Source organism: Podarcis vaucheri (assembly GCF_965113315.1).
Source record: "Podarcis vaucheri genome assembly, chromosome: 10".
In the NCBI taxonomy this organism is placed as follows: Eukaryota; Metazoa; Chordata; class Lepidosauria; order Squamata; family Lacertidae; genus Podarcis; species Podarcis vaucheri.
The window spans coordinates 47,349,569-47,376,745 of NC_138748.1; the positions used below are offsets into that span (position 1 = coordinate 47,349,569).

Here is a 27,177-nt window from a genome sequence, read left to right on the forward strand (position 1 = left end):
AAGAGGGAGTTTGGTTGTTGTTTTTTGCTATTATGTTATATATTTTGTGTTTTTATGTTGTAAACCACTCTGTGATCTTCAGATGAAGGGTGGTATATAAATTTAATCAATAAAATAATAATAATTTAATACAGAATGGCTGATCCCATTTACCTGTTCAACTTCTGCATTTCTAAAAGGCTTGTAAAAATTATTTGGGATTCCTAGGGCATGGGGCCTGCTAGAGAGAGTGGAAACTTCAAGTCATACCTAATGTGCAGTGAAATGGAATGGAATGAGACATGCTTGGAATATGACACCTATATTGTTAAAGTGTATTTGGCCACTATCCATTTGTAAATATTTTGTGAATATTTTTGGAAGATAGTTCAAACCTGAACTAAAAAAACAACAGTCTCAACCATGATCATTCGTTTCAAACAAAAACTTTAACTGTTTAACCAGATCTGAACCATTACTTGAAAGTTTTTGTTGAATCCATACTGAACAGCAAGTGCAAATGCCTAGCTACTGTTTAAAAATAAGGGTTGCTGTGAAAGCTATCTCCTTTTGAAATGCCCATGCAATTGAATTATTGAATTAATTACTATTATTATTTTTAAAAATCTCCACCTGCTTTTAAGGAGAACTCAAGGCATCTAACAAGTCAAAACGCCAAAAGAGTATTTCAAATATAAAACAATCCCGGGTTAAACCCAGTCATATAAATCTAAAATCAGAGTATTGATTTTGACAGCCAGCCATGCAACTTATTTTAAAGTATTGGGGCATGTGCAAATCAGTGTGGTTGTTTTCCTGTGTAAATGAGTCCAAACCTTACATGAATTGATTGGGGCTACTGATTTGGAACACCTTTAAGGTGTAACTGCACCCAAATCACAAATGAGTGGAATAATTGAATGATTTGAGTCCCTTAAATACTAGTGAAAGTAAAATGTGTCGTGCTTTGCAGGCAGAAGCTGTGAAGAAATATAGAGGTCATTCCTGTGTGCAGAAAAGCTTGTGGTTACTTAACATGGGTGTTACTTCAATAAGAATGTGACTATTGTGTTTGCGATGATAATGTATTCAAAAGTACTTGTATAACCACGAGTCCCTTCATAGTAAGGTTTCATTCAAGCAAGAGTGGGAGCACACACTTTGTGGATGGAGCACCATCAGAAATGGACCAGGAATAGAGTGAGCATTGCTCATAGCATTATTCAGCAACCTGTAAGAACCCTGATGCAGGGTGCCGATGTGTCCCTATGAGCTTATGAGAGAATCAGTGTGGAAGTTTTTTTTTTTTTAAACTTCTACTATTGAAAGAAATCATATATGTGTCAGTGACTGAATTAACATCTTAAGCTTCTAGTCTTATCAAAGAAGATTGCTTCCTCCATAAGAGGATTTCCCTATAAATCCTCACATACTTCAGCAGCTAAATCTGATTTCTGTAATGTTCAGAGCTATGTCTAGTTGTGATGTATTTTTTAAAACATATTTTCATGGACACAGACGGAAGTGGAAGAAAGTACCAATTTGTTTCTGAAAACCCATGGAGAATTGGCAACATCCATTCTTGCTAAATTTCCCTGGTTGGTGACTTGGCAGCGAACTCCCAAGTGTCAGTGGCTTTAACTGATGAAAATGGTCGTTTTCTTTTGGGTGCATCTGACCCTGCCACTGATTAACCATGGAAGTATAGCAGAGAGTGAGATCCTCGTTGAGGTCATGGCTGCTGTTGACAATCCAGTCTTCACTGCTGAGAACTTCCTTACGTTTTATTTTGTCCCTTTGCCTTGATCATGTTGTCATATTTCCAGCATAAAGAGGGGTATGAGATGCAATCTGAATACACCTAGAATCATAGAATTGTAGAGTTGGAAGGCACCATGAAGATCATCCAGTCCAACCATCTGCAATGCAGGAATATTTTTGCCCAATGTGGGGCTCGAACCCACAGCCCTGAGATTAAGAGTCTCATGCTCTACCAACTGAGCTACATGATTTGCATTTGGTTGGCTTCTTAGAGAATGAAGGTAATTTGCAGCATAAAGAAGATCAACAAATAGTGTATTGGAGAAGGGCTTTTTTCCTCCTACAATATGAGGAAGCAAGGTATTGTGTATATCAGCCTTTGCCAACCTGGTGTTCTCTACATGTTTTGGACTACAACTTGCAGTGGCTGGCATAGCTGTGTTACCTGGGGCTGATGGAAGTTGTCCAAAACATCTGGAGCAAGCACACCTAGTTGGTGAAAACCGATATATGCACAATATGGCATATGGTAACTGTGATTCAACCTCACAATTGGACAACTGTAATGTGCTCTATGTGGTGCTTCCACTGGATTGAGTTTCAGCTGGCACAGAATGCTGTGCAGCCCCTGAATGCAGACTTATTACACCTCTGCTGAGGGAACTACATTGGCTGCCAATCACTATTAGGCCATGTTCAAGGTCTTGTTAACTTATAAAGCCTTGAACAGCTCGAGACCTGAAGGACCAGCTGCCCCTATATAGACCTATAAGATCACAGATCATCTGGGAAAATTCTACTGGACTCTGTGGTGCTGCACTCTGCAGAATATCCTCAGGTGGTAACTCCATTTTCCTCTATTGCCTCTGCACTGTGGACTGCACTTCCCCCTCTGAATATTTTTTTAGAAGGCAAACTGCTAGGAATAAAAGATCTAATAAACTCCTATTTTGTAAAGGTACATGGTGGTCATGCCTATTGGTTATGGATTTTTTTTGGGTGGGGGAGAGAGTTTCCGGCAAAGTCCAGGCAATGACACAACAACACATTGAGATTTGCATTTCCGGTGGCAACAAGGACTTGAAGTAAAGAACAAATTTGACATCCTTTGGTAGTAGTCCACCTAACAATTTCTCTAATTTGGTGAGCCATAAAAGGAGACTACTAAGTTAGTCTTGGTGGAACCCATACATTGAGAATGGCAGGAGGACAGAAGAAAGTGGACAAGTTTATGTTGGTTTGGTATGACTTTATTAGTATGACTGGGGATTATTACAGGGCACAGTCATCTCAATATGCTCTGATCTGAAACTCTTGAAAATATAATGCTCAACCCCCAGGTCCAGCAAAAAAACATGAATAAATTCTTGACTACCTGAAACAGAGAAATACATTTATATCTTCATAGTATGATTACTCTGGTTGTACATAAGCTTCTGCCCAATAGTGTAGGCTCCTTTTTTGTACCTTGTTTGTTTATAGTTAAAATGGATAAAATAAATAAATTACTGATTTGCCTTGGCTGGCATCTTCATCTTACAGCAGGTTGAATAAGAGACTAAGGGGTAAACTCTGTTAGTGACTTGATGCTCACTAACAGAGAAGAACTGAGGGACCTTGGTTGGATGTTACCGTATTATCCTGAGATTCAAATTTGAGCCTTTCAGACACACGTAGGACTTTAGGAAAGCTGAATCCAACAAGTTTTTAAAAATACTGCTGGATAGATAACTGCATTCTGGAGCTTGAACTTGTCCCTTCTAGACTGAAGAACTGTGCTGTCTGTGTGAGTGGAAGAAACAAACAAGTTGAAAGAAAGTTCAGCTCTCTAGAGCTTTGAATCAAACTCTTGGCCATGCTTACAAAGAACTCTTAACAACCAATAAAGATTTAATGCTTGGGTGTTGCCCAGCATTTTGGTTGGCTGCTATTGCCATGATGCGTTCTGGCTGCTCCATTTGGGTGTAGTTTCTGCTGCAGATGTCTCTAAATCTAATTTAAGAGTGTCTGTGTGCACATAAGTTAATGTGCACATGTGCATTTCATCCGAGAGACTAGTTTCCCCTCTCCAGTGAGCATGAAGTATTCCAAGATGAAGTATGCCACTGTGAACATGGAAGGCTTCAAAGACCAAAACAGTTACGTTTTTGATGTAGGGAAATATTGCTTATCTGGAGTCAGTCTTGAGGTGTGTGTGAACTTTTAATTTGCATCTTCTTTTTATCTTTAATAATAATTTTTGAAAGATGCTATAGTTCCCATGCTGTACTGATGCTCTTTTCACTAGAAGAAAGTAACCTAACTGCATACTGGATTGACATTTGCTTTTTCCTCTTATTTTATCATCTCACAACAGTCCTTCTGGACTGAGGGTCATCGAAAGTGACTTGAGCAGTACAGGGTGTGGTTTTCTTTCACAGACTCCTTTGTTTAGAAGTGCAAGGAAAGCTTTCCAGGAGGGAGTGGAGTAGGCCAGGCATAGTGGTTTTAAAAGAATTAGTGGCTTTTGGGAAGGGACTGAAAGCATTTTGGTTTTAACTGATTCCAGATGTTGCTGCTGGAACACAAAGCCTGCCAGTGTGTCTAGGGTGGCGCTTACTGAGTGGGCCTCCTGAGCGTTTCCTGTACGGCCCACAATCAAACAAACCTAATCAAAGCCAGCCGTTGCTGCTGGAACTCTCATGAAGCCTTCCTCCTTTTTCCGGTGTTCAAAGATATTCATTTCTTTAGGGTGTTTTACTCTAGTTCTTTACCATATTTTGGAGGGGGGGGGGAGGTCTTCCCTTACTATAACCCATTGATAAGACTGCTATTTAGCCGAAAAGCACTGGTCGGTATTACAGTTAAAATTCAGTTTGTGCACATTGTATGGAAGAGGAATTAAGTCTGCAAAATGAAACTGATAAGCATCTTAGATATTTTCCTGCCATATGGGAGCAGCTTCCATGTGGCTGAGGGAATGTTAAAATCAGGGCTGGCTAACTCCCCCCCCCCCTGTTGTTTTTTTTTTTTGCCTGAAAGCTGCATTCATGGTTTACCAACCCTCCAGAGACTGCAGACTCATATGGCCAAAATTCTCATGCACATTTCACATGCACACAAGACACACAGGCACAACCCCACCACCACCACCAAGGTGATCCATGCAGAAGAGAGGGGTTAGCTCTCCTCTCTGCTCATAAGATGATCCATCAGATAACCTAGGCAGCATCCCAGTACCGTGTTTTTGTGTTCGCCTTCAAAATTGGTGGAGTCTTGGGGACCAGAAAAAAATACAGATGAAGCCCAAGAACTACAAGTTAGCCACTCTTAGTTGAAATTGTCTAACTGTAGGACCGGACCCAGCCATGTGGGTCTTCCTGTCACTTTCTTGACTCTGCATTGTCTACCACAGTGCAGTGTAGCTGCAGAGCAATGCACTGAGAATATTAGCGATGACTCCAGAATTAGGAAGGCTTTGGCAAGTTATGTTCCAAGATGGCTTTTGTGTGGTCAGGTGGTTGTATTAGTGTTAGATCAAGAGAGCACTGTGTGGCCTTGTTAGCAAATCCATGTAAATCATAGTTAGGCTTAACTATGGTTTAAAGGTGAATACACAGCATACTGGTGTATGGGGAGAATATTGCAGTCACTTTGCTTCTTTGCTGCTCCTATGGCAGGCATAGGCAAACTCGGCCCTCCAGATGTTTTGGGACTACAACTCCCATGATCCCTAGCTAACAAGACCAGTGGTCAGGGATGATGGGAATTGTAGTCCCAAAACACCTGGAGGGCTGAGTTTGCCTATGCCTGTCCTACGGCTACTGTGCTGCTGGGAGCTCAGCCATGATTTTTCTTAGTGAGATATCTGAAGCTGGGCTTGTGGTTTGTCACCCTCCAAATAGACTGTGGGTGGTAAGTCAAGAATAAACATTCTTTACTGCTCATGGTTTGTTTGGATGAATCATGAGCCTGGGTTTGGCTGCAGCACTACACTAAACCATGGCTTAGCTTCTGGTAGTGCTGTAGCAGCAGGCATGGGGCGAGGGACAAAGTGGTTGCAATATTCTCCCCATGCACCAGCACACTGCACATTCACATTTAAACCATAGTTAAGATGACTGGTGGTTTAATCAGTTAAATATCTTCTTCATTTGTGGGTTTTCCTAATATGGAAAGAGAGTTGTGGAAAAAAAATATTAAAAATTAGAAAGTGTGCCACACAACTCATAGTAAAGGGTGCAGATACGTAATCCACTAAGCAATTTAAACTTTCAGGTTGTGGGCAATTTTTTGTGCGCCTGGTAACCTGCCAGTTGACAGTGTAAGGAAATGACAGAATGTCTGAAATGAAATAGCCATGTTTCAAGCCAGAAATCTATAGTATGGGCTAAAGGCCATAAACTATCCCCCTTTCCCAATTTTTGTAGTATTTTCCCCAGATGATAAAAAAATAAAAAACTGGCTTTTCTGTTTATCTTACTGACCTCTCTTACTAGCTAGGTATGTCTGACATGTTTTGCCAGGGTAAACTGATCCAAATTACTGTAATTCTGATATGAGCAGAAAGCTAATTTTGCTCATCTCTTTGCTATCTCATTATAAAGAAAAAATCACAGACCTGGTACTCTAGTATGTAAATTGAAAATACATCTAGTTGTCTCTTACCATTTTAATATGCTTTTTCTACCTTCTATATCCTTGACCTCTTTTTAGCTGCAGTTGATGCTTTATCCAGTACTTGAAAGTCTTGGAATCAAGCTATTTAATTGTATTGCAGCTTGTATATTCAGCTATTGAATTTGTTTTAGTTTTTAGGGCATCCATATGATTGATTTGGAATCCTAAAACACAGTGTGGCCTGTCTTATAAAGAAAATTAACACAAATCCTTCTACTTCGGTATTGGATTGGAAATATATTGGTGTGTTGTGTGCACTATATTTTCCTAGGCTGGGAACACATCAGTTCTATACAACAGATGAAAGTTTAACCAGTATAGATACAGCTGCTCTAAAGAAGCCCGTTTAAAATTGCCACCAAATGTGTGCTTTGTAGCAAAATACCTTATTTTCATGGCAATCTTCAGACAAACTGGGAAGAAATGTCCCGGTTTCCTGAAGCTGGAGAGCGGGGGCAGGAGAAGTGTGTGTGAGAGTTCTCTCTGTATATTTATACAAAACCATGCTGAGAAATGGGTGTGGACAAGAGCTAGGAGGTGGTCACACTGATTCTTTTGCATGTTCATCTGATCCAGAAAAGGATGTCATGAGGTTGTTGATTTAGATTTATTTACTTGGAAACATATTTCATTGTTTTTTAAGATTCCATACTCAAAAGTGTCTAAATTTAGCTCTGTTACTGTTTAGAAGAATAACTTTCAAGGAGACTGAGAAGCCTTGTATACTGCTCTTTGGGCTCCCCCCCCCTTTCCCCTGAAGGGAGGAGCTGGGGTTGCCATGGGGATTAGAACTTTGTGCAATAGCAGCATAGTTTAGAATTCCAGGAAGGAAGAGGGAGTGATGTCATCAGATCCCTGTTCACTACTGGTTTGTTTGCCTGAAATAAAGCAAGTTCAGTTAATCATGGAGGAAATTGCATATATTTCTGAAAAGTAACAATTGTATCCTGAAGCAATATTGTATGAATATTGTGAACAGAGAATATAAGCTCGCTTCCTTCTTTTTGAGACAGAGGCTGGGAACTGCGGCATGGAGGCTTTTCAGCTTCCTCTTTCTACTGCAGCCCTGTATCCCGTGATATAATCCCTTGGAGTTATGGGGCCTTAGGAAGCAGCACCCAGTGAAGTGCAAGGGGCAGCCAGCCCAGCAAAAAAGCAGCTGCAGTCTTCTCCCTATCCTTGCCATTTTTAAAGAAATGTCTTTTGGAATAACATTTTATCATGCAATTGCACTCTCTCTTCAGAGGCCTCTCCCAGAAGTATCTGAGAGGAAGCAAAGCTTTTTCCACCACAATTAATGGTGTTGGATACATGAGTCTCAAAAGAGCTGAATAAAATGGGCATGACAAGGTTTGGGACTCTTCCAATGGAACTTTAGCACTTATTGTCTCTTTTACAAATAAAAATGTACATTCCAAAACCCCAAAAACCCACCCTGCTGAGCAAGTGAGATGGTAGCTGGAATGTAATTTACAAAGCACTTACTGTACTTAGTGGAGCTCTAATTTGACCGGGTAGTTTAAGTTTACCCTATAGAGATGGCATTCATTGCGACTTGGTGGGCATCAATGCCTTTGGAGCAGCCCTGTTTACAGTTTATAGATTCTAGAGGTAATGTTTGTTCAATGCTGATGAACAGGCATAGGCCCATCATCCCTAGCTAGCAGGACCAGTGCTCAGGGATGATGGGAATTGTAGTCTCAAAATATCTGGAGGGCCGAGTTTGCCTATGCCTGCTGATGAATGTCAGTGGTTCGGTGAGGTACCAAAATTAAATATCAGGCAAGGGATAAATTGTTGTGTGGTAATACCATTCAGGACACTATTTATCCTTCTCACCAAAATCCCACCCAGTAGAAACCTATGCTTTAAAGAATTTCAGGAAATTCTTGATATTTGCTAAACTACTCTGTGAAAAGGGTTTCACTATTGTAGAGTAATGACAGAGCGTGTTTGACTATTTACTTCTGTGTGTACATGGCTCACAAATAATATAAAACTGCTAATGAATTGTGTCAACTGGGCCTCTAGGGATTGGGTGGACAATAAAATGAATGTAATCATTAAGATACAATCTTCTTGTTTGTTTTGTTACGAAAAGGGCATCTAAAAAAACCTGAGATGAAGTTGATTTACAAAACATTAAAAACCAAACAATATCCAAACAACAATTCCCCATAATAATACTGAAACCATTCCGCCCCATAAATATAGCTGAGTAATCACTGGCAACAGAACCAATTAACAAAATGCCCATAAAATGGATCCATCAAAAATGTTCCATCAAAAAATCTGGGAGCAGAGGAAGGTCTTACCCCATAACTGAAAACATAGCAGTGCAAACCTCACTGGGAAGAGCATTCCATAAATGGGGCCCACTGTTTCCTGTCTCGTTACTATGCTCCGAAACTTTTTTGGAAGAACTACTCAGAGGAGGGCACCAGGTGCTGATTGTAGGGTATTTATAGGTTCATGACAAGCTCTTCTGTCAGGTATTGGGGTCCTGAGGAATGTTAAGCTCATTAGTTTAAATCTAGCACTTAGAATTGGGCCTAGAAACACATAGACAGCCAGAATGGGTACCATGTAGCCAGAATGGGTACCATGTAGTCAGATTTCCTGATTGCCATTATCAATCTGGCTGTTGCATTCTGAATTGGCTGCACGTTCAGAACCATCTTCAAAGGCAGCAATCTATTATTATTTTTTAAAAAAATAATTTTTATTAACAGGCCAATCACATCACATTATCCATTAGTTCCAAATTATACAGCCGAATTTTAAATTTTGTTGGGGGTACCCATACATCAAGCTCGAACGAGTCCAAAGCTCCGAACGAATCCAAACATCACTTATATTGCTGCTTTAATTAAACAGTTCTATCCAGTTCAATCCACATAGTCCTTTATTACTTTCTTCATCTTCTTGTTGTTATCGTATATTCCTTTCTTTACGATCTCTGATAATTTTCACAAGCAGATTGAAAACAGGCATCCTCTGTGTGGGTTTTGTACTCTCCAAAGATCATATCGCTCCGGGACAGCCGCTGTTCAACGCTTCCATAAAAAAATTAATCTTCGGTCTGTCCTTTACTTTTCTCAGACTTACCAAGTATATCAGGAGGCTCTGTCAGGTCAAGATTGCATTCCAACATTCCTTCTCATTCCAATGGTCCTGATTCTCCTCCCCCTGTCCTCCTTTCTCCGGCAAGCCTGTCTTGGCGAGATGCCATTTTTTAACTGCGTCATAAAATTTTCTTCCGTTCTCACCGTTCACCAATCCTCTCTCCAGCTATAATCCATCACACACAGTTCTTGAATTCCTGCTTGTGATTAGTAAAACGCAACGCTCTTGTTTCTATCTGGGGTGGAGGGTTATTAATATCACATCGTGCAAAGAAAAAAGGTTTTTTTCCTCCACCCCCCCTTCATTCCAAACATACAGTCTCTTAATGGTGATTCATCAGAAGATTTACTTATCCGTCCGTCACTCCCGGTCACAGAGATCCATTAATCAGCAGTCTTATCTCTCGAGCGTTACTTGATGTATGTGCTTCAGCTTCATTCCAATCGTATGTTTCCAATTATAATTCTGAGCTGAAGCTAACCAGCACGCGCTGATTGGAATCGGCATCAGGAAGATCTGACTTCATCGAGGGCTCGTGCCAAGTGACCGGCACCCCCATCTCTCGCTCAGGGGGTGCATTGTGGACACCGCTGGCAAGGCAGCCCCCCCATCTCCTGGGGGGGGGGTAGGAAGACTGCATACTTCCCATAGCAGCCTCTTAATTACCTCGTATGGGTCAGAGAGATGTTATTGTCAGCCATCTTCCAATGCACCACCTGGTGGCCCCCTCAAGGCAGCAATCTAACCAGGAGGTCATCAGACTCCTAAAATTAGGTTATCCCTGACCCCATAGAGCAGGGGTAGAAAACCTCTGACCCAAAGGCTACTGTAATTTAGTTGGACTCTTGGTAACTACAGCCAAAATGGTGATTGCAGCTTAATGGCATGCTTACATCTCCAGCTGAACAGGTATATAATGAAGGACAGTATGTTGCTACAATATAAAAAGTAACAGAAATGGATTGATTAAGAAAAGGAAAATAAAGCAAAGACAAGTGGAGTAGACTCTGGTCGCCTTTTAATTATATGAAACAGAACTCGATGTAGAACAGTGTGAAGCTTTTCACTAAGCATAGTGAATTTATGAGCATAGGTTTATGCTGTATCTTTCATGACATTTTATATAATTTAATATTGTTGTATATTAAAAGTAAGATTTTAGCGAATGTTGAAAAACCGTGTGGGAATGATTAGTGCAGTCAATGTAAAATCTTGCATGTAGCAAACTTTAAATCTCTGTGCCCTTGTTTCTCTCCCTTTTATATAGGAGAGATCAAATAAATAGAAATGCCCTTTAGCAGTAAAGAAAACAACTAAATATCCCATGGCAGTCTGATTTCATTCTAACTGAATTCCTCTGTAAATGGCTGCTTGTATGCTTGTAACAGCGGTTGAAATACAATTCAGCTTTGGCAGAAGTGAGCCAGGAGGGAATTGAAGTTAACTGTGGCATTGTCTTGCTAGGCTGTGTGACTGTTGTTGGAAGGCAACCTGTTTCTGCTGTTCGCTGTGTGTGGTGTGTTTCTTTGCCCCTGAAGAGCAAGGAGAATTACATGTTCAAATGGTTAATGTTGCCATTTCCTCTGCTTTCCCTCTGTGAAAGTTTCCTTGAGTGTGTGCAGTGGAGTGGGTTTTGCTTTGGGCTGCCCTTCTGCTTCCTTTTTCCTTTTGGGATCCCCTACTGACTGACAGGGATTTTCTCTGTACTAGGTATAAAAGGATTGTTCTGCTGCCCTCCTAGGAGTTTAACTCTTTCTAACAGTTTCTCACCCTGTTTCCTTTCGTTTCCCACAATAGCAATTCCTGTAGAGAATAATTATTCAACAAGAGACACCAGCAAGTTGCTGACCTGTAAAATTGGCAGCACCAGAGACTTCCTGGGGAAACACCACTGCTGCCAGGAACTTCCCCCTTTCCCCATAGAGTGTGAGATTCAATTAGTGTTACAGCAGAAGTAGGCAAGGAGATTGGAAATCATGTAGAACCCATTTTTAATGGGGGGGACGACCCATTTTCTCTTAGACTTATCATATTTTAAGTGATAGCCTTTAAATGCCCACTTTTCTCCTTCTTGCCTAAGTAAGGTGAAGGTTTTTGCTGTCTCCCAACTGTCTAAAATGCAGTATGAATTTTTGTTCTTGAAACTGCCAGACATCACTTGACATTGTCATGAAGACATGTGCATATGCTGCTATAGAGGCAAAGTGTTATTTATCTGTTCCCTTTCTATATTATTATAGGCTTTTTCTTCTTTTTTTCTTAATAAATAGCCTCTCTTTTCCTACGTTTTATCAAAATGGATAATATCTGCTTTTTTGCAGAATGAGCCTCTGACTGCCAGTTATCATGGGTATCCAGGAAGAGACAGTCAGGTAAGAGTTACTTTTGTTCCCCTTCAACACTGTTGCTTGCTATCCCTATATAAAGAGTATTTTGTCAGGGTTTGCGATTTTAATATTCCAAGGGGTGGACAGTAGCTCCATAGGAGGAAAAAGGGAATGGCTAGCTTTTCCTTCACATGGATCAGGTCTCTGAACCCATGTCCTTTCTGGGCTTCTGAAAGTACACCATAGCAGAATGTACTTCTTTGCTGACTAGAGAACAGGAGAGAAGACAGCTACCAATGCTATTGCTGGGATAATGATGACATGAGAAACTGTGACCATGAATGTGGAAGTAAGTAACTGTGCTATGGCAAGGGGGATGTATTTCCGCTTGGTTGTGAGATGGGGTAGCCTTGCAAGAAGGTGAAGTGGAACAAGAGGCTCCAGTAGCTGCCCAAGAATGAGTGAGAATGGAGTAAGTGGCTGCTCAACAAGGAGTCTTTCTGGAGCTCCTAGGGCAGCTGTAGAGGATCCTAGTGTAGAGATGGGATGCTGGTGATAAATGAAGCTCCTTCCCTCTAGCTGAGGCTCTGGTGTTTCTTCCTTGATTAACATGATGGATCATTTTCTTTGGCCAAAAGGTAACCCATCATGTTTATGGAATATCATCATTTGGCCTATGGCTGATTGAACATCAGGACAAGTTACTGTGTATTCTAGTCCAGCAACAGCAAGAATTTCAGGTGAACCTGTCCATGAAATATGCTGGTGCCCAACCTGGATTGCATCAAACAATTATGCATTGATTTTCAGTTGTGAATTGACTTGTGAGATTTGATGCCACATTGAATTCACAGGAGGCTTTCAGTTCCTCACATTCCCAGAGCGTAGCATTCAACAAATTCCCCTGACACCTCAAGAATGTGGAAAGACTGCCTTTGATTAACCCAAGAGACTCTCTGATGCTGTTCAGGTGCAGCAGCAACTTTCCAGTGATTGATTGGTAACTTTCCAGTGATTGATTGGTAACCTATATAACTTAGCTTATATAGATTTTGATACTGCCTGTTGTATCAGAGAAGACCTCTTGAAACATGACAAATGGCTTAGAGGCCATCCCAGGCATGGGACTTCAGATTAACCTCTAGAAAAAGGACACTGAGTTCATAGAGCTGAAATATTTGGACCCTGCAGCAGAAGGAGGCACTCTTGATAGCGCTTCTATGCGCTTCTATGAACAAAGAATGTCCTATAGGGCCACCTGGAAGAATACCATATTGAGGATCGTAAGCAAGCAATTCCTATGAAAATGATAGGAAAGAATGCTGCTGTCATTGTGATTTGCTCCCATTGCCAAGGCAACAGCTTAAGACAACCAGCACATAAAGACAGGAAATGGTGATGCCCATCACTATGATGATGGGAATGCTTTCTTGCATGTCTGCAGGATGGGGCTAGGCAAGGGAAGCAAGAGCTTGGAAGCACTAGGTGGCTAGCCACTGAGACTCCCTGGAGCTTTAAAGTTATTGCATTATTGTTCTGAGTCATCTGGAAGATGACAGTGGTGACACAAAAGTAAAATCCCATTTGTTAAGCCGTTCATGCCCGCTTTTCACTGATGGCTGCTATAACACTAGCTTTTCTATGTAAAATGCATTTTTAAATTTATGGTAAATAAGAGAACTTGGAGCTTTCTGCCAGTACTTACTCCTAAAAATTTTAGATGCTTTTCACATAACCCTCAGGCTTATATTAGAGACTAAATGTGACACATGGCTGTAGGAAAGGGTAAAAAATAAAAAAGAATGGTGAAAGATGGGGGACAGGATTTAAAAAAATGGTGAAGGAAGTGTCAGTGTTGTTGAGAGTAAAGCCACAGCACTTGAAATAGACTACCTGAACCAGTGAGGGTTGATAGAAAGGCAGCCTGTTCTTCTTTAAAAAAAGCCATCTACCCAGCTGAATAACTACATCATTTTACTCCTTGCTGATTCCTCCTTAACTACCTGTTGATAAATAGATTGTTTACTCAGGGTTTACTTCCTTCCTGCTTCTTCTCCAAGTTTAGTCAGTATGAGATAAAATGTGTTTGTGTTAACTTCCTGGCTCCACATTAGCTCTATGTAAAACCTATACTTTGGGTTACATATGCTTCAGGTTACATACGCTTCAGGCTACAGACTCCACTAACCCAGAAATAGTACCTCGGGTTAAGAACTTTGCTTCAGGATGAGAACATAAATTGTGCTCCGGCGGCGCGGCAGCAGCGGGAGGCTCCATTAGCTAAAGTGGTGCTTCAGGTTAAGAACGGTTTCAGGTTAAGAACAGACCTCCAGAACGAATTAAGTTCTTAACCCGAGGTACCACTGTATTAAAATGGCTTGGTTTGCCTTGAATAATAAACCTTAAAAATTTATTAATCCTTTCAACCAGCAGGCTTACCAGATGGTTTCTTTTTACAAAAATGCTGCTGTATCTTTACCAAACTCCAACAAATGTGACATTAAAATACTAACTAAATCATATAGTTTGTAGGTGAGGGACAAAGCACAACTACTTAGTGACTGGTATTATTACTCTAATGGCAGGAGTGTATTCATAGTCAAGTGAGTAGTAATGAACAGAAAGAATGGTCAAAGTACGGAGAGCTTGTCTAATGCTGATTAACGTGTATATACCACCCTGTCAAAAAAAAAAATCCACGATAAATGTATTTGGACAGAATTAGAGAGCTGTTTAGAATTCCTCGAATCCTCTTATCCTGCAGCACTGCTTATCATTGGAGGAGACTTCAACGCACGTTTGGGTGTTAACAATGTTAACTTATACATCCGTTATAATCTTTTATTGTCCATTCCGGGTCGCCCGACCACTGGCACAGTGTCCTTTCTCTTGGCAGATCAAGATGAGCAGGTGACAGCACAGGTTGCAAGGTTTTTAGCTGGGGCAATTAGAATAAGATCCACTATTTGACTATTGATTCAAAACCCTAAAATGTATTTTATATAATTGACTTTTTATTTCTATTCTTTGTATATTGTATTGTTGTTTTATTGCTATGGCTGATGACTGACACAAATAAATATTCATTCATTCATTCATTCATTCATTCATTCAAAGAATGGTTGTAGCTTGGAGAATAACATTTCCATGATCAAAGGTTCTCTCAGATACAGCCAGTTATTGGAAAATAGTGTGTCCACAACCAGTGCACCTTATTTTCACTCTGATTAATGTTGCTGTTGTATATTGGGTAGAGCTGTATCTCCCCATGTTATAACAGGCAAATTCTGGGAGTCATACTGACAAATTGTGACTTGAAAAGGTATGGTTAAAAAACCCCAACAACTAACTGTTTTATTGTATAGAAGACCTTTAAACAGTATATCAACTTTTGAAGTCTGCTCTGGAATCTTACTACCATAAGCAAATGTCTGGTTTCCCAGTATCATGGGGATTCTGAGTCTGTTCCATGTATATGATCCAAGAAGCAGAACTGAAGACTTGTAGTTAAAACTGTAGTTTGATGAATAATGTGTGTGAAGAGTGACTCCAAGTAAGAAAGTTGAAAACTATTATAGTTACATGCCAGGTGTTCACTTACGACAGCCTAAGAAGTATTTAGAAATGTACTGAATAATCTTATGCTAAGATATAACTGCATGTAGTAAATGCTATGTAAGAGAACAATAGGAACTCTTGAGTAGCAGATGAATATAAGAGCTCAAGAATTGTCTGTCTGTCTGAATGAAACCAAAAGTCCATCTGTTCCCAGTATCCTGTTTTCAGCTGTTCCCAGACACAGGGATAGGAAAAAGAGATTCTATTCTGTCATTTCTCTCATCATATGGAAAACAGGGCTCTCATGCCTCTGAACATGGAGGCTCTGGGGTTTTTTTTAGCTCTTTCTCATTAATACTTTATGTAATGTTTTATTTTGGAATGTTGTATTTGATGTTTCAAAACCACTTTTGAGATTTTTTCCTGAAGAACATAAAGTGGTATAGAAATAATAATAATAATAATAATAATAATAATAATAATAATAATAATAATAATAATGGTGGCTTCCTGATTATGAAATTCTCTCACTAGAGAGACTTGCCTAATACCCTACATTGAGAGCAAGGACTTTTCTGTTTTGTTCTAGTCTCCCAGGTCCTTTAATATTAATTTAATATCCTATTGTTACTCTTTATTAATCACCCCATTACCTGGCTATCTGGACAATGTACAATGGAAGCTGAAAGCATGATAGCTGGAATTACAATGATAAAAGGTAACAACGTATGTAATATTATAAAAAATGCCACAACAGAATCCAGCACAGGACATGGTTTAAAAAGCTAGTACTGTAACTACATTCAAATTCACCTTGTCATATGCAGAGTTAAAAACTTCTCTTAAGAGCTAAAAACATAAGAGCTGAGAGCGACACCACACAATAAGAACAGAGACATTTTATCTGTATCAGCCTTACATACTGCAGAAGTAACTTCACTTTTAAATGTCACTTTTCAAGTTGATCCACTTTATACAGAAATATTTTTCATGTCTTTTACGGGTCCGATGTTTGACTGGCCTTGAGGTGCATTTAGTCTCGCTTGACTCTTATGTGGATTCATTTCAGTCTTGGCTTTCATTAACAAGGTTTCAAAGCTTTTAACTAATCTCATTGGGAGCTTCTAATATGATAGCAAGTTCTCAGTAGCCACAGGAGAGATCTGATGGGATATAGATAGCCATATGTAATCTATCACTAGGTCTTGTGCCATGTGGGTGGAGTGCAGCAGACCGAGCTATCTTAAATTAGCTCTGTATTAGATGAAAATGTGAATTAAGGTAGTTATGTTTTTTCAGAGCTCCCTGTCTTTCTTTTGCAGCAGGAAGCTTATCAGGAATAGCATATATCATACCAGATTTACTTGCTTTTTCAAGTGCAAGTATAGGTTTGGGAAACATACGTGCCCATATTTCCCCCCAAGGTAAATTAATTTTGAGCAAAACTTATATGCATTGTTGGTCAGGTTTGTGCGGCCATTTTATTTATTTTTTTAAAGGCCTTCAACTGTGTTACCACCAGGGACCCCAGAACTTGGCGCTTTCATTTTTTAAAAAGCAATTATCTAGCCGTCCTAGAAAGTTATGAAGCAAAATGTGCAGGCACCCTTCAAAGTTAATATCTGGGAAAGGAGCCAGTGCCTCTGCTCCTACCTGTCAGAGTTTTCAGCCACTGAATGAGTCAGAGATGCAGTTGATAAAAGAGTTGTTTGGACACCAGGCAATAGGAATCCGTGGGGTCATAAAGAGCTGTTGTTTCTCTCGCTTTTCTGCTTTTCTCTTATTTTCTAGTCTTTCAACACACGCATTTGCTTCTCTTACTTGTTGTTTTGCTGCCTGCCAGCCACATGGAGCAGTTGTCAGGCAGCAACTTGAGAGGTCCTTTTTAAAAAAACAACAACCCCACATGTGTCAATTGAAGTGAGGGAAGAAGCACAGGAATCACATATCACTTGTTTTGCTGCCTGCTGGCTATTTGGGAAAGTTGACAGGCAGCTGCTTGAAATTTTTTTTGAAATGGGGGTGGTGAGGGAAGAAACATGGGGATCTTCCTATCGCCGCTGTGTTTGTTTTGTTGCCTGCTGACAAGGGCCTCAGTTGAATATTGGTGGGGGGGGTTGCATGGGCGGGGGAAGTTATGGCAATCCTTTCATTTCTGCTCTGTGCCTTACAGCAGGGATTGTTTCAAAGCTGTTTTGGGGGGAACCAAACCAGTGCAGAGGCACCATCATTATTAATACAACCTTTCCCCTGATCTGAAGTTGTTTCGGGGAGGGGCGTTTGAGAGGAACGTTGTGTTAACATTGGCCAACAGCAGGGATTGTTTCCAAGGATGCTTGGGGAGGGAAGAGCAACAGCAGAAACCTTATTATCCTGTCCTCAAACTCATCTAATTTAGAGAAGCCTGTAGATTACATTGACCCTCCAACATCACACTAGTCTGGGGCAGTATTGTTCAACTATTGCTCTGATAAGTTTTTAATGTATTTTCTGTGTATTTTTCCTTATATTTCTGATCCTTTCCATTCCACAAAGATAGTGAATAAAATAAGATAGAACTACTAACCAGCCAGTCATGTCTTTGCATGGCTGCTGTTGTAATTCAAAATTATCCCTGGGTTTGATTATCTTTTGTTTTCCAGCTGTAATCTATGGCAGCACATCAGCAACAGATAACATAACAACCAATACTTAACAGTGTCCCCCCTCCTCCATAAAAGAAAAGGATCAACCCCCCTCCCCCCATATTTTTGAACTGTTTTATGTTCCCATCTCATTCATTTTACTGCCTTTTTGGAGGTAGCCATTTTATGTTAAATCACATCCATGGCAACAGCCATTTTGTGACTGGCTTCTTTCACACCTCAAAATTCCAAGCATGCTCCCAGACGCCCCAAAATTGGCAAAAGTGGGTTTTTTAAAAAAATCAATTATGATTAAAATCAAGGGTAGCTAAAAAATAGGTAAGGCACATAGAACATTCTGGATGTCTTACAAAAGCTCTAGAAAATCAAATGGAAGGTGTCAGCCTGATGTCAACAGTCAGGGAGTTCCAAATTTAATTTAAATTAATGTAATATACAGTATCTATATCTATCTATGTATCATCTATCTATATCTATCTATCTATCTATCTATCTATCTATCTATCTATCTATCATCTATCTTTAAAAAGCTCCCTTGTTTGCACATTCAGAGAAGTTAAAAGAGGAACATTGACAGTATTTCAAAAATATTTAAATGACTTGGCATTACTATTTGTGATGGTGGCTGTGAGTTAATAATGACATTTTGCCACTCACAATAAAGTGCAGCATTTTAAACTGTAAAAATGTCTTTTATTTAAACAGGCTTTTGGGCACTAAGATTATTGGTTTTTCTCTGCTGCTCTGTATTTCAGTCTGAACTAAATTATGTTTTAACTGGCTACCACCTTTTCATTTTTTATCTGCCATCAACTATTTTCCTTTTGGTTTATTTCGAAGGTGCTTATTTATTTTTTTATTAGAGTTTATAGTTAGGCACCTTGGTCATTTTTATGGAAAGACAGGATATAAATGTCATGAACAAATAGTTATTTATCTGAATTTATATCCTTTTCCATCCCAGGATGACTTCTGCATGGCTTTTAAATGTCCCCAACCCATAAGTCCAAGAGACCAAATGATCTCAAATAATGTAGCAATTATGCAACACTGTTCTCTTCCCTACTGTAGTTTCTTCTACTCAAATGAAATCCAGCCTAACCAACCTACTTCATTCTCTCTGCAGAGTCATATTTTCCTTCCATCTTAATATCCTAATTTCATCCATTTCCAAAATATCTAAAATAGCATATTCACAACCATTCTGAGAGGCAGGTTATTGGCTACATTTTTTAAGATAACAAGCAGGTTGAGAATCACTCATGTAATGGCCCTTGGGACATTGCAATCTATACTAGTATTGCAGAAATACTACCATAAAAATTACCTGGAGGAGGAAAAAAATATTCCCTTCTGACTTGTAAACAAAAGAGCCAAGTGTAATAAAGTTAAATTCTCATTGTGGTTTGAAAATACACTCTTAATAGATGAAAATACAATTCAAGCCTCCAGTTATATTAAGCAGAGAATTGTATGTATTCATGACTGATTCATAAGAACTTTAAAATTACTAGTACTGTACAAGGTAGTTGGTCATAAACATTTTCCTAGGAAGAGAAACTATATGGAACTTGATTTTCAATAGCTTAGTTTGTTTTAAGGCCCTACTTGATTTAAAAGCTAGAGAATGTCTATATTGGAGGATGTATTAAAAACTGTTTGAGTAACCACATTTCTGGGTCTTTTCTGTCTCTGAAGTTTGCTAAAATCTCAAAGTTGTCTTTTGTCATTTTTGCAAAGAGGGTACCTTTGGTCTCACTATGAATGGTTAGCAATGGCAAGAATAGAACTTGGGCAGATGCTCTCCAGATTTATTTAGTTCTGTCCATGCCACATGCGTTGCCTTACAAATTTTGTATGTGGTGCTTATTCTCGTAAATTGCAAATTCTGCTAGGTGATACCTCTTGACCTTTTGTTGTTAACGGAATTGAATACCCTCTATTGGAGGAACCTTATGTATGCATGATACACAACAAATTTATAGGTACATAGAAAGCAGCAGTATACCAGATCATATTCTTGGTTCATCAAGTTCAGAACTGCCTACACTGGCAGAAGCTCTCCAGGGTCTCAGGTAGTTCTTCCAACCCTTCCAACCCAGGGACTGAACCTGGAACCTGCAAATCAGCTGCTCTACAGCCTTTCCGCAAGAAAAGTTGGTATGTGCGTTGGATTTAAAATTGTTTTTATATATTCAGTTGTTCCATATACCGTAAGTTTTATCAAATTCTGAAATTACTTTAAGGTGCTTCATAGAAGCAATTAATAAATGAAAATAACAGTGGTACCTTGGTTCTCGAACAGCTTAGTTGTCGAACAAATTGGCTCCCGTATGCCGCAAACCCGGAAGTAGGTGTTGCGGTTTGAGAACGTTTTTCGGAAGCCGAACGTCCAACGCAGCTTCCACTTGAGTGCAGGAAGCTCCTGTAGCCAATCGGAAGCTGTTCCTTGTTTTTCGAATGGTTTCGGGAGTCAAATGGACTCCCGGAATGGATTACGTTCACGAACCAAGGTACCACTGTATATATATTTTTAAGAAAACAAAGAGACTGCCAGTTTCATGTCTCTGGTTCAGATGTTCATATTTGGTATTCTTAATAGTTAGGAAATTGCAGGTAGATATAAATCAGGCTCCTCAGGCTTAGCCAGTGCTCCCAGTGTTCATTATGCTTGTTTTGTCTTCCTATATTGTTCCTTTTACTTGGTTGGAAAACCATTCATTTACTGCAAGAATTTAAAACATACTGAACTCTCCATATGACTGTACATTTCTAGATACAAAAAGACTCATAGAATTGTAGAGTTGGAAGGGACCCCGATGGTCATCTAATCCAACCCCCTGCAACGCAGAAACCTCAACACACAGTCCCCCATTAAATAGGAAACCATACTGAACCCTGCTTAGCTTTGCAAATGTGCCAGCAGTTTTATTGCTACACCATGAACCGTGCAATTGATTAAGGACACAGTAGTGGCTAAGTTTTCAGTTTTAAAACCTCTTAGTTCCTAGCTGGCCTACGTTTTGGGAAGTAAAAAGAAAGCACCTTGATCCCATGTCTCTTTAATGTTTGGAAAAATGTAGATGCATTCTGTTGTGAATGGACTTCTATTTGCCACATGTCCAGAGCAATATTTGTGGTTGTGACTACTCTTTGCCATGAGAGGGCACTCATTGCACAGGAACTGCACAGGGTCTGCTGGAAACAGACTCAGTTCTAAAATAGTCGTCTACAAGGATTCATGAGGGGGAAACAAGGATTGTGCACAGTGGTAAAGACAATAGTGTTATTTCTGTTCTGCAATAGTATGTCTTGGCTATTGGTGGAGGGCAGGAATATGCTAATAACATTGGGTGGCTGCTTATGTGATAGGGTAAAGGAAAAGGTGCTCCTGACCATTAGGTCCAGTCACGAACAACTCTGGGGTTGCGGCTCTCATCTCACTCTATAAGCCGTTTGTCCACAGACAGCTTCCGGGTCATGTGGCCAGCATGACTAAGCCGCTTCTGGCGAACCAGAGCAGTGCACGGAAACGCCGTTTACCTTCCCACAAGAGCAGTACCTATTTATCTACTTGCACTTTGACGTGCTTTCGAACTGCTAGGTGGGCAGGAGCAGGGACCGAGCAATGGGAGCTCACCCTGTCGCAGGAATTCGAACTGCCGACCTGATTGACAAGCCCTAGGCTCTGTGGTTTAGACCACAGCGCCACCCGCGTCCCTATGTGATAGGGTAGCAGCTGAATTTGGGAATAGGCACTAAAATTAGGTAGCCTAGTAAATGTGTTTTGAGTTCATACAGAAAGAAAGAGTGGGGGTTTGGTGGAGTACTGAGTAAAATGAGTCTTACCTGTGGGAAATATGAGGGGGGAAAGCTTGTATAGTGAAACATTGCAAAATGCTACTTTCCTAAAATGAGAGGAAAAGGTGCAACAGGCTCTTTTGTATCTTGTGCAGAGATGATGACTTGGAAACATTATTGTGGATTTATCATTGCCTAAATACATATTAATCCTCCCCATTATACCACGTAACATTTCTGGTGATTTTTTTTTAAAAAGTGCTTTAGGCAGCATCTGAAGAAAGCCAAAACTAGTTTCTGTTACAATAGCTGCATGTATAGTTGCGTTTTCTGTAAATTAAGGATGCAAGTATACCCACTTCACTTGGATGCTTAGGTGGGACATGGCCCAAAAAAAAGGTTGGGAACCACTGATCTAGAAATATCTCTGTGAATAGAAATGCGTTACTGTTCATGCAAAGTAGCCCTTCCAAATCCAGTTTCCCAGATCTACTTCAGTTCTCCCATGCCCTACCTTATGCCATTCCAGGGGGTCTGTCAACCCTCACAGGGTGCATAGGGGACTGTAATGCGGGAAGTATTCCTCCCTCTCTTCCCTTGATCCAACCCATATGTGCTATTCATATGAACAGTGGTTGGAGAACATAAATTGTTTTTGAAACAAGTCTTTCAGCAATCTTAAAACAGTTGTTTGAATCTAAATTGCAGCAGTAATACTCTTTGGGATGAGTAAGCCTACAGTCTTCCATTGGAAATGACAAAGTTATATTAATGAAGGAATCTTGTAGCTGACATGTGTTTGTCCAGGTGCCTGGCAGTTGGGAGGACAGAGTGATGTCTTCATGACAGATGTCCTGTAGCCTCCTGTCTTATCTTTGTCTAATAGAATATCCAAGGGAAATATCCAGTCCTCTGAATCTTGGCTTTTAAAAATTGTATAGTTCATGTGCTTCATGAAGACAGGAGAATATGGTCCAAAGATAGTAATGTTGACAGTAAAATATAAAATGCTTTTGAAATCCAAAGACATAGAAACAGCAAGGAAAATAGAAATGATAATTGTGGTAACGTTCATGTAAATATTTTTTAAAACAATAAATGTAACTCTTTTAACATTCTTTCTCCTTTCGCTTCTGCAGTATGCACAACACACACACTCCAGACTTTCTCTTTTAAATTAGTTTCATCCATCTCTTTGGGAAAGTTTTTTTTTAAAAAAATACTCAGCATTATCTGGGTTGTTCAGGTCCATAAGGAATAGAACACTATCCTAAGATGACAATGTCAGCTGTCCCTAAAGCCACGAAGGTAGTTTTGTGCTTAGTTGTCTGGCTTTGGAACTGGGAATCCCCACACTGAATACCATCTCAGTTTATCTAAAATATTCTAGCCAGCCATAGCATCCCAGTTAGGATTTAGCAGCTTTTGCTTGTTAAGCTAACGCAATTGCAACCAATGGACTCCTTGTCAGTCTCTTGGATAAAGAAATAGAAGGCATTGGGAAGAAATTCCCTATTACCATCATACACTGCAGAGCATATGGCACTCTAAACATTATAAAGCAAGAACAACAGAAATTTACAACTTCTGTTTGTTTCTCACCCATCATATCTCAGGGGTGCTGGGCAGCTAATGATTTACAAAAAACAACAGTTTCCTGTCTTGGAGCCACCTAGTAAGGCCAAGATAGTTGGAATTGGAGAAAGACAGCAAATTGTAAAGTTCTTTCTCCTCTATTCTGACTGTAATTTCTTAGAAAACTCAGTGACTTAACTTGGCCCTCCTTCACACTTGCGAAGCCAAATCTTTCCCCATAAAAGAGCAATTTATCGTCTCTGCTCTGTCCCCTTTTCACAATTCCTGGATACAGTGGGATTCTCGTGCTTTTCTGTAAGGAGTAGCAGTTCAGCCTTCCTGCTAGCACTGGGATGAATACAGAGGAGGAATGAGACAATAAAAACTCCCCAGATTTTTCCACTATTCTGGCAGCTACCTGTAGAGCAGTAATAATGGTTTGGTAGCTGCTCATTGGAACAGAAGCTGGAATCTTCTTCCATTGCAGATGGCTCAAGTCTGTGTTGAAGACTTGTGTTCATTTAAAGTATCAGCTGTTCCTTTTTAATTGGAATGCATTTTTTGCTCCACAGATTAAATATCTTGTTAGGGTGATATGGGTGGGTTTATATTCCATAGACTGTGGTCTAAAGCACTAATTTTCTGGCATTGGAAAAGTTCTTCCTTTGTGGCTAATATTAATTGCATGCTGGATTGTGTGCTGCAAAAAAGATGTAATTAGAGGATAACGGCTTTCTTTCTAACCAAGGTCAAAGTCTCTTTCTCCCAAAGCCTTTGGTAAAAGGAACAGAATCATCTGACAGCCTAAATGAAAACCTGAGCAGATGCCATTTTGCTATTTACCAAAGAGGGTCTTGTGACCTGTGTAGGCTTCCACCTTCCCTTTCAGGAATACAGCCAATCATAAAGAAGTGACTTTAGTCACTGCCACCACCCACACAGAAGATAGCTTTTTCGTTCTTAACGGTTTTTAACTGTTTGAACTCTTTTCGGCCCTTTATGGTCATGAACCGCTTTCTGTTGCCTAAAAAGTCCTAGGTTGCGCTTGCATTACTTTGTAGTGTGGCTTTTTGACAAGAGTGTGTGTGAGGACAGCTGTAAAATTATAACGGGGAAACTAAAATGTAACTGTCAGGTTATATCTCCTACCCTTTTATCTTAGGAGCTTGGGGCACACGTCTTTACTGCTCTACAAAGCCTTAAAAGGAGCCATTTAACTTCTACATTTAGATAGTGTACTGCATCTAGACATCTTAAAGCCCCTTTGAGGTTTTTTGCTTGCTAAATGTTCAATTCCTTGCTCATAACGAGTGATATGGATATCTTTCATCAAAGTAGCATTTCTGTTGTGAAAATATCTCAGTTTCTCAACGCTTGAAAGATCAATGTGTTGTGACTTGGAAAATATAACCCCCTTCTGCAAGTAGTGCTTCTGTTTCACTTACGCTGTTGGAATGTGGTTGTGCAAGTGTCATGAGTGTCTAGTGGATACCTGTGTTACTTTTAATTACCGGTAATGCCAGCACAACTCTTTCCCTATATCTTGCCCTATAAACCTAATTGTTTTGAAGTTGAACAGTTCTCTGTAGTGCTTGACTGTAGTAAATCTTCTCCTCTTTTCTTTTCTTTCTGGCAAACAAAAAATGATCCTGCAATCTCATACCAGTTCAATGCCTTTAAAGATTTGTGTTTTTATTCTATCATTTGAAATTTGTTTTCTTCCTTTCTCAAGAGCAGAATTGCACGTTTCATTGAATAAAATAATATATTATATTGATTGTAAAAATTCAGCCTTATACCTTCATTGTTCTATGTATTTGATAAATACCTGTTGTGTTTGTTTGAAATTTAACTTTGCAGGCAGATATATTCCTTTCTTTAAAGGGTTTCTCCCCTCCCTTTGGTCTGTGCAAATTCTTACTCAGGCACCAGTCTTTCTTACTATTATGCCACTCTGTAAAATGCCACTTAAGTTAAATTCAGAGGTTGTAATGGATACTGTAGCATGTTGGAGATCATTTCACAGTTGATGCAGTTGTGGAATAATAGTGGAAACAGGATGAACTTATGACAAATGTTGTGGAAGAAGCATGGTTAGAGGTTTTGTTATATATGGCACTTGGCTTCACTGACTTACTCATTTATCAAGCTGAAATTTGTTACACTTACAATCCAAGCTACTCTGATTGCTAGCAAAATCTAAAATGGATACTTTTTTACATCTCTCCCAACATTTATGAAGTCTGCTTTGGTTTATCAGATTGTCCTCTATAACATGTAACACTATTTATCTGTGTCTTCTAGTGTATTCACAGTTGTATGGCCATATTTTTATCAGTGGGATTAATTTTTCTTCCATGAAAGTTTTGCTGGAAACTTCCCTCGTAGAAAGACATTAATCTTCAAAGATGAAGGAACCTTTTTAAAAATAATAATAATCATGCATATATTGTTGCAAATGTAGTTGCTTTGTTTGCTTTTATTTACGTTACAGATGGCGCAGGGCTTTGTCACTTGTTCGGTGCCAGATGTACATTCCACCCCCCCCCCCACAGAGCCCAAAAGTCTGCAATGTTGCCCCCCTCCCCCCAGTTGTGAATAAACTTTGATACAAACTAGTTTAAGAAGACAGCTAGATTTAAGCTTTGGGCCCAAGCTCAGAAAAGCACGTGGGGATGTGTGTGTCTTGAAACAAAATTTTAAAATATATAGCTTTGTTACTCATTTCTCTGTTGCTTGCACACATACACCCATTGTGGGGTGGAGGATAGAGAGGCAAGGTGTGAGGAGCGGTGCAACAATATAATCCTCATACCCTTCATACATAGAGCAAACTTCAGTTCTCTCGAGTGTGGATCCTTATGTGGCCAAGGCAGCACCATCCGTGTGCAAGAGGAAGCAAGTTTGAGCGAACCTCAAGGTCTCTTATGTTCCTCTTATGAAAGACCTTGAGGTTCCCTCAAACCTGCTTCCTCTTGCGCACGGATGGTGCTGCCAATTGGATGCACATAATTCGGTTGTTGCCTGTATGTTCATACCCCAGTGCAGGTCTAAATTTAGTTAGAATAACAGTACCAATGATTGTTTTTTTATAAGTGAATAGGAAGCAGCAGCATACTTCTCTTAATGGTTCATCATCTAGGCAGCGGGATTTAATCGCTGCTCATCTACTGATGAGCAGCAATTATATCCTGCTCAAAACTACTGTGTGAAGCGGCTCACGCCGTTCTCCTGTGGGTGGACAGAAGTACCTCCCTCTGCTCCCTCACAAGAGAAGTGTTAGCTGCTTCAAACAGTGCTTTTGAAAAGTGTTTTAAGGCAGTCCCCATGCAAAGATAGAGTGACCCTTGCACTAGGCTACATTGGACTGCTTGGACTCAGTGCAAGTGATAGCCATGGGCAGGATTTCTCCACGTCACTTCTCTTGCCTCCACCAAGCTGCTGCATTTTGCAAACAGTAGCAGCGAAGTGGAGAAGCTCTGTTTGCTGGCCTCACTTGCAAACTCCACCCTTGTTTCCCCCTTCCCCCATCAGTGATGGGGAGGGAAGAAATTAGCAGTTTGGAAGCCCGATGCTCAACTTTTCAAAGCGCCATACATTGGGGCATGTCCCCTGTGGCATTGTTCCTGCTACATGTTAAGACCATGTAGTATATATTAAAGGAGGCATTGTGGAAATTCCAGGTCATGTCTGACGAAGGATGTTTCAGGGTGCTTTAGGCAAACACACACACACACACACACACA

The 27,177-nt window shown here is 40.0% G+C and overlaps 1 protein-coding gene across 17 annotated transcripts in view; it reads left to right on the forward strand.

Moving 5' to 3' along the window:
* The window catches only part of RBFOX2 (RNA binding fox-1 homolog 2), a gene marked incomplete at its 5' end in the record, with an annotated part of 176,447 nt that overhangs the window by 20,421 nt on the left and 128,849 nt on the right, over window positions 1–27,177 (forward strand). For all 17 annotated transcript variants that reach the window (XR_014224019.1, XR_014224020.1, XR_014224021.1 and 14 more), the window contains one exon: window positions 11,847–11,897. Coding sequence is in view for 14 of the 17 variants with exons in the window: in XM_082240257.1 (XP_082096383.1) it covers window positions 11,847–11,897 (51 nt within the window). The remainder of the gene's footprint in view (window positions 1–11,846; window positions 11,898–27,177) is intronic.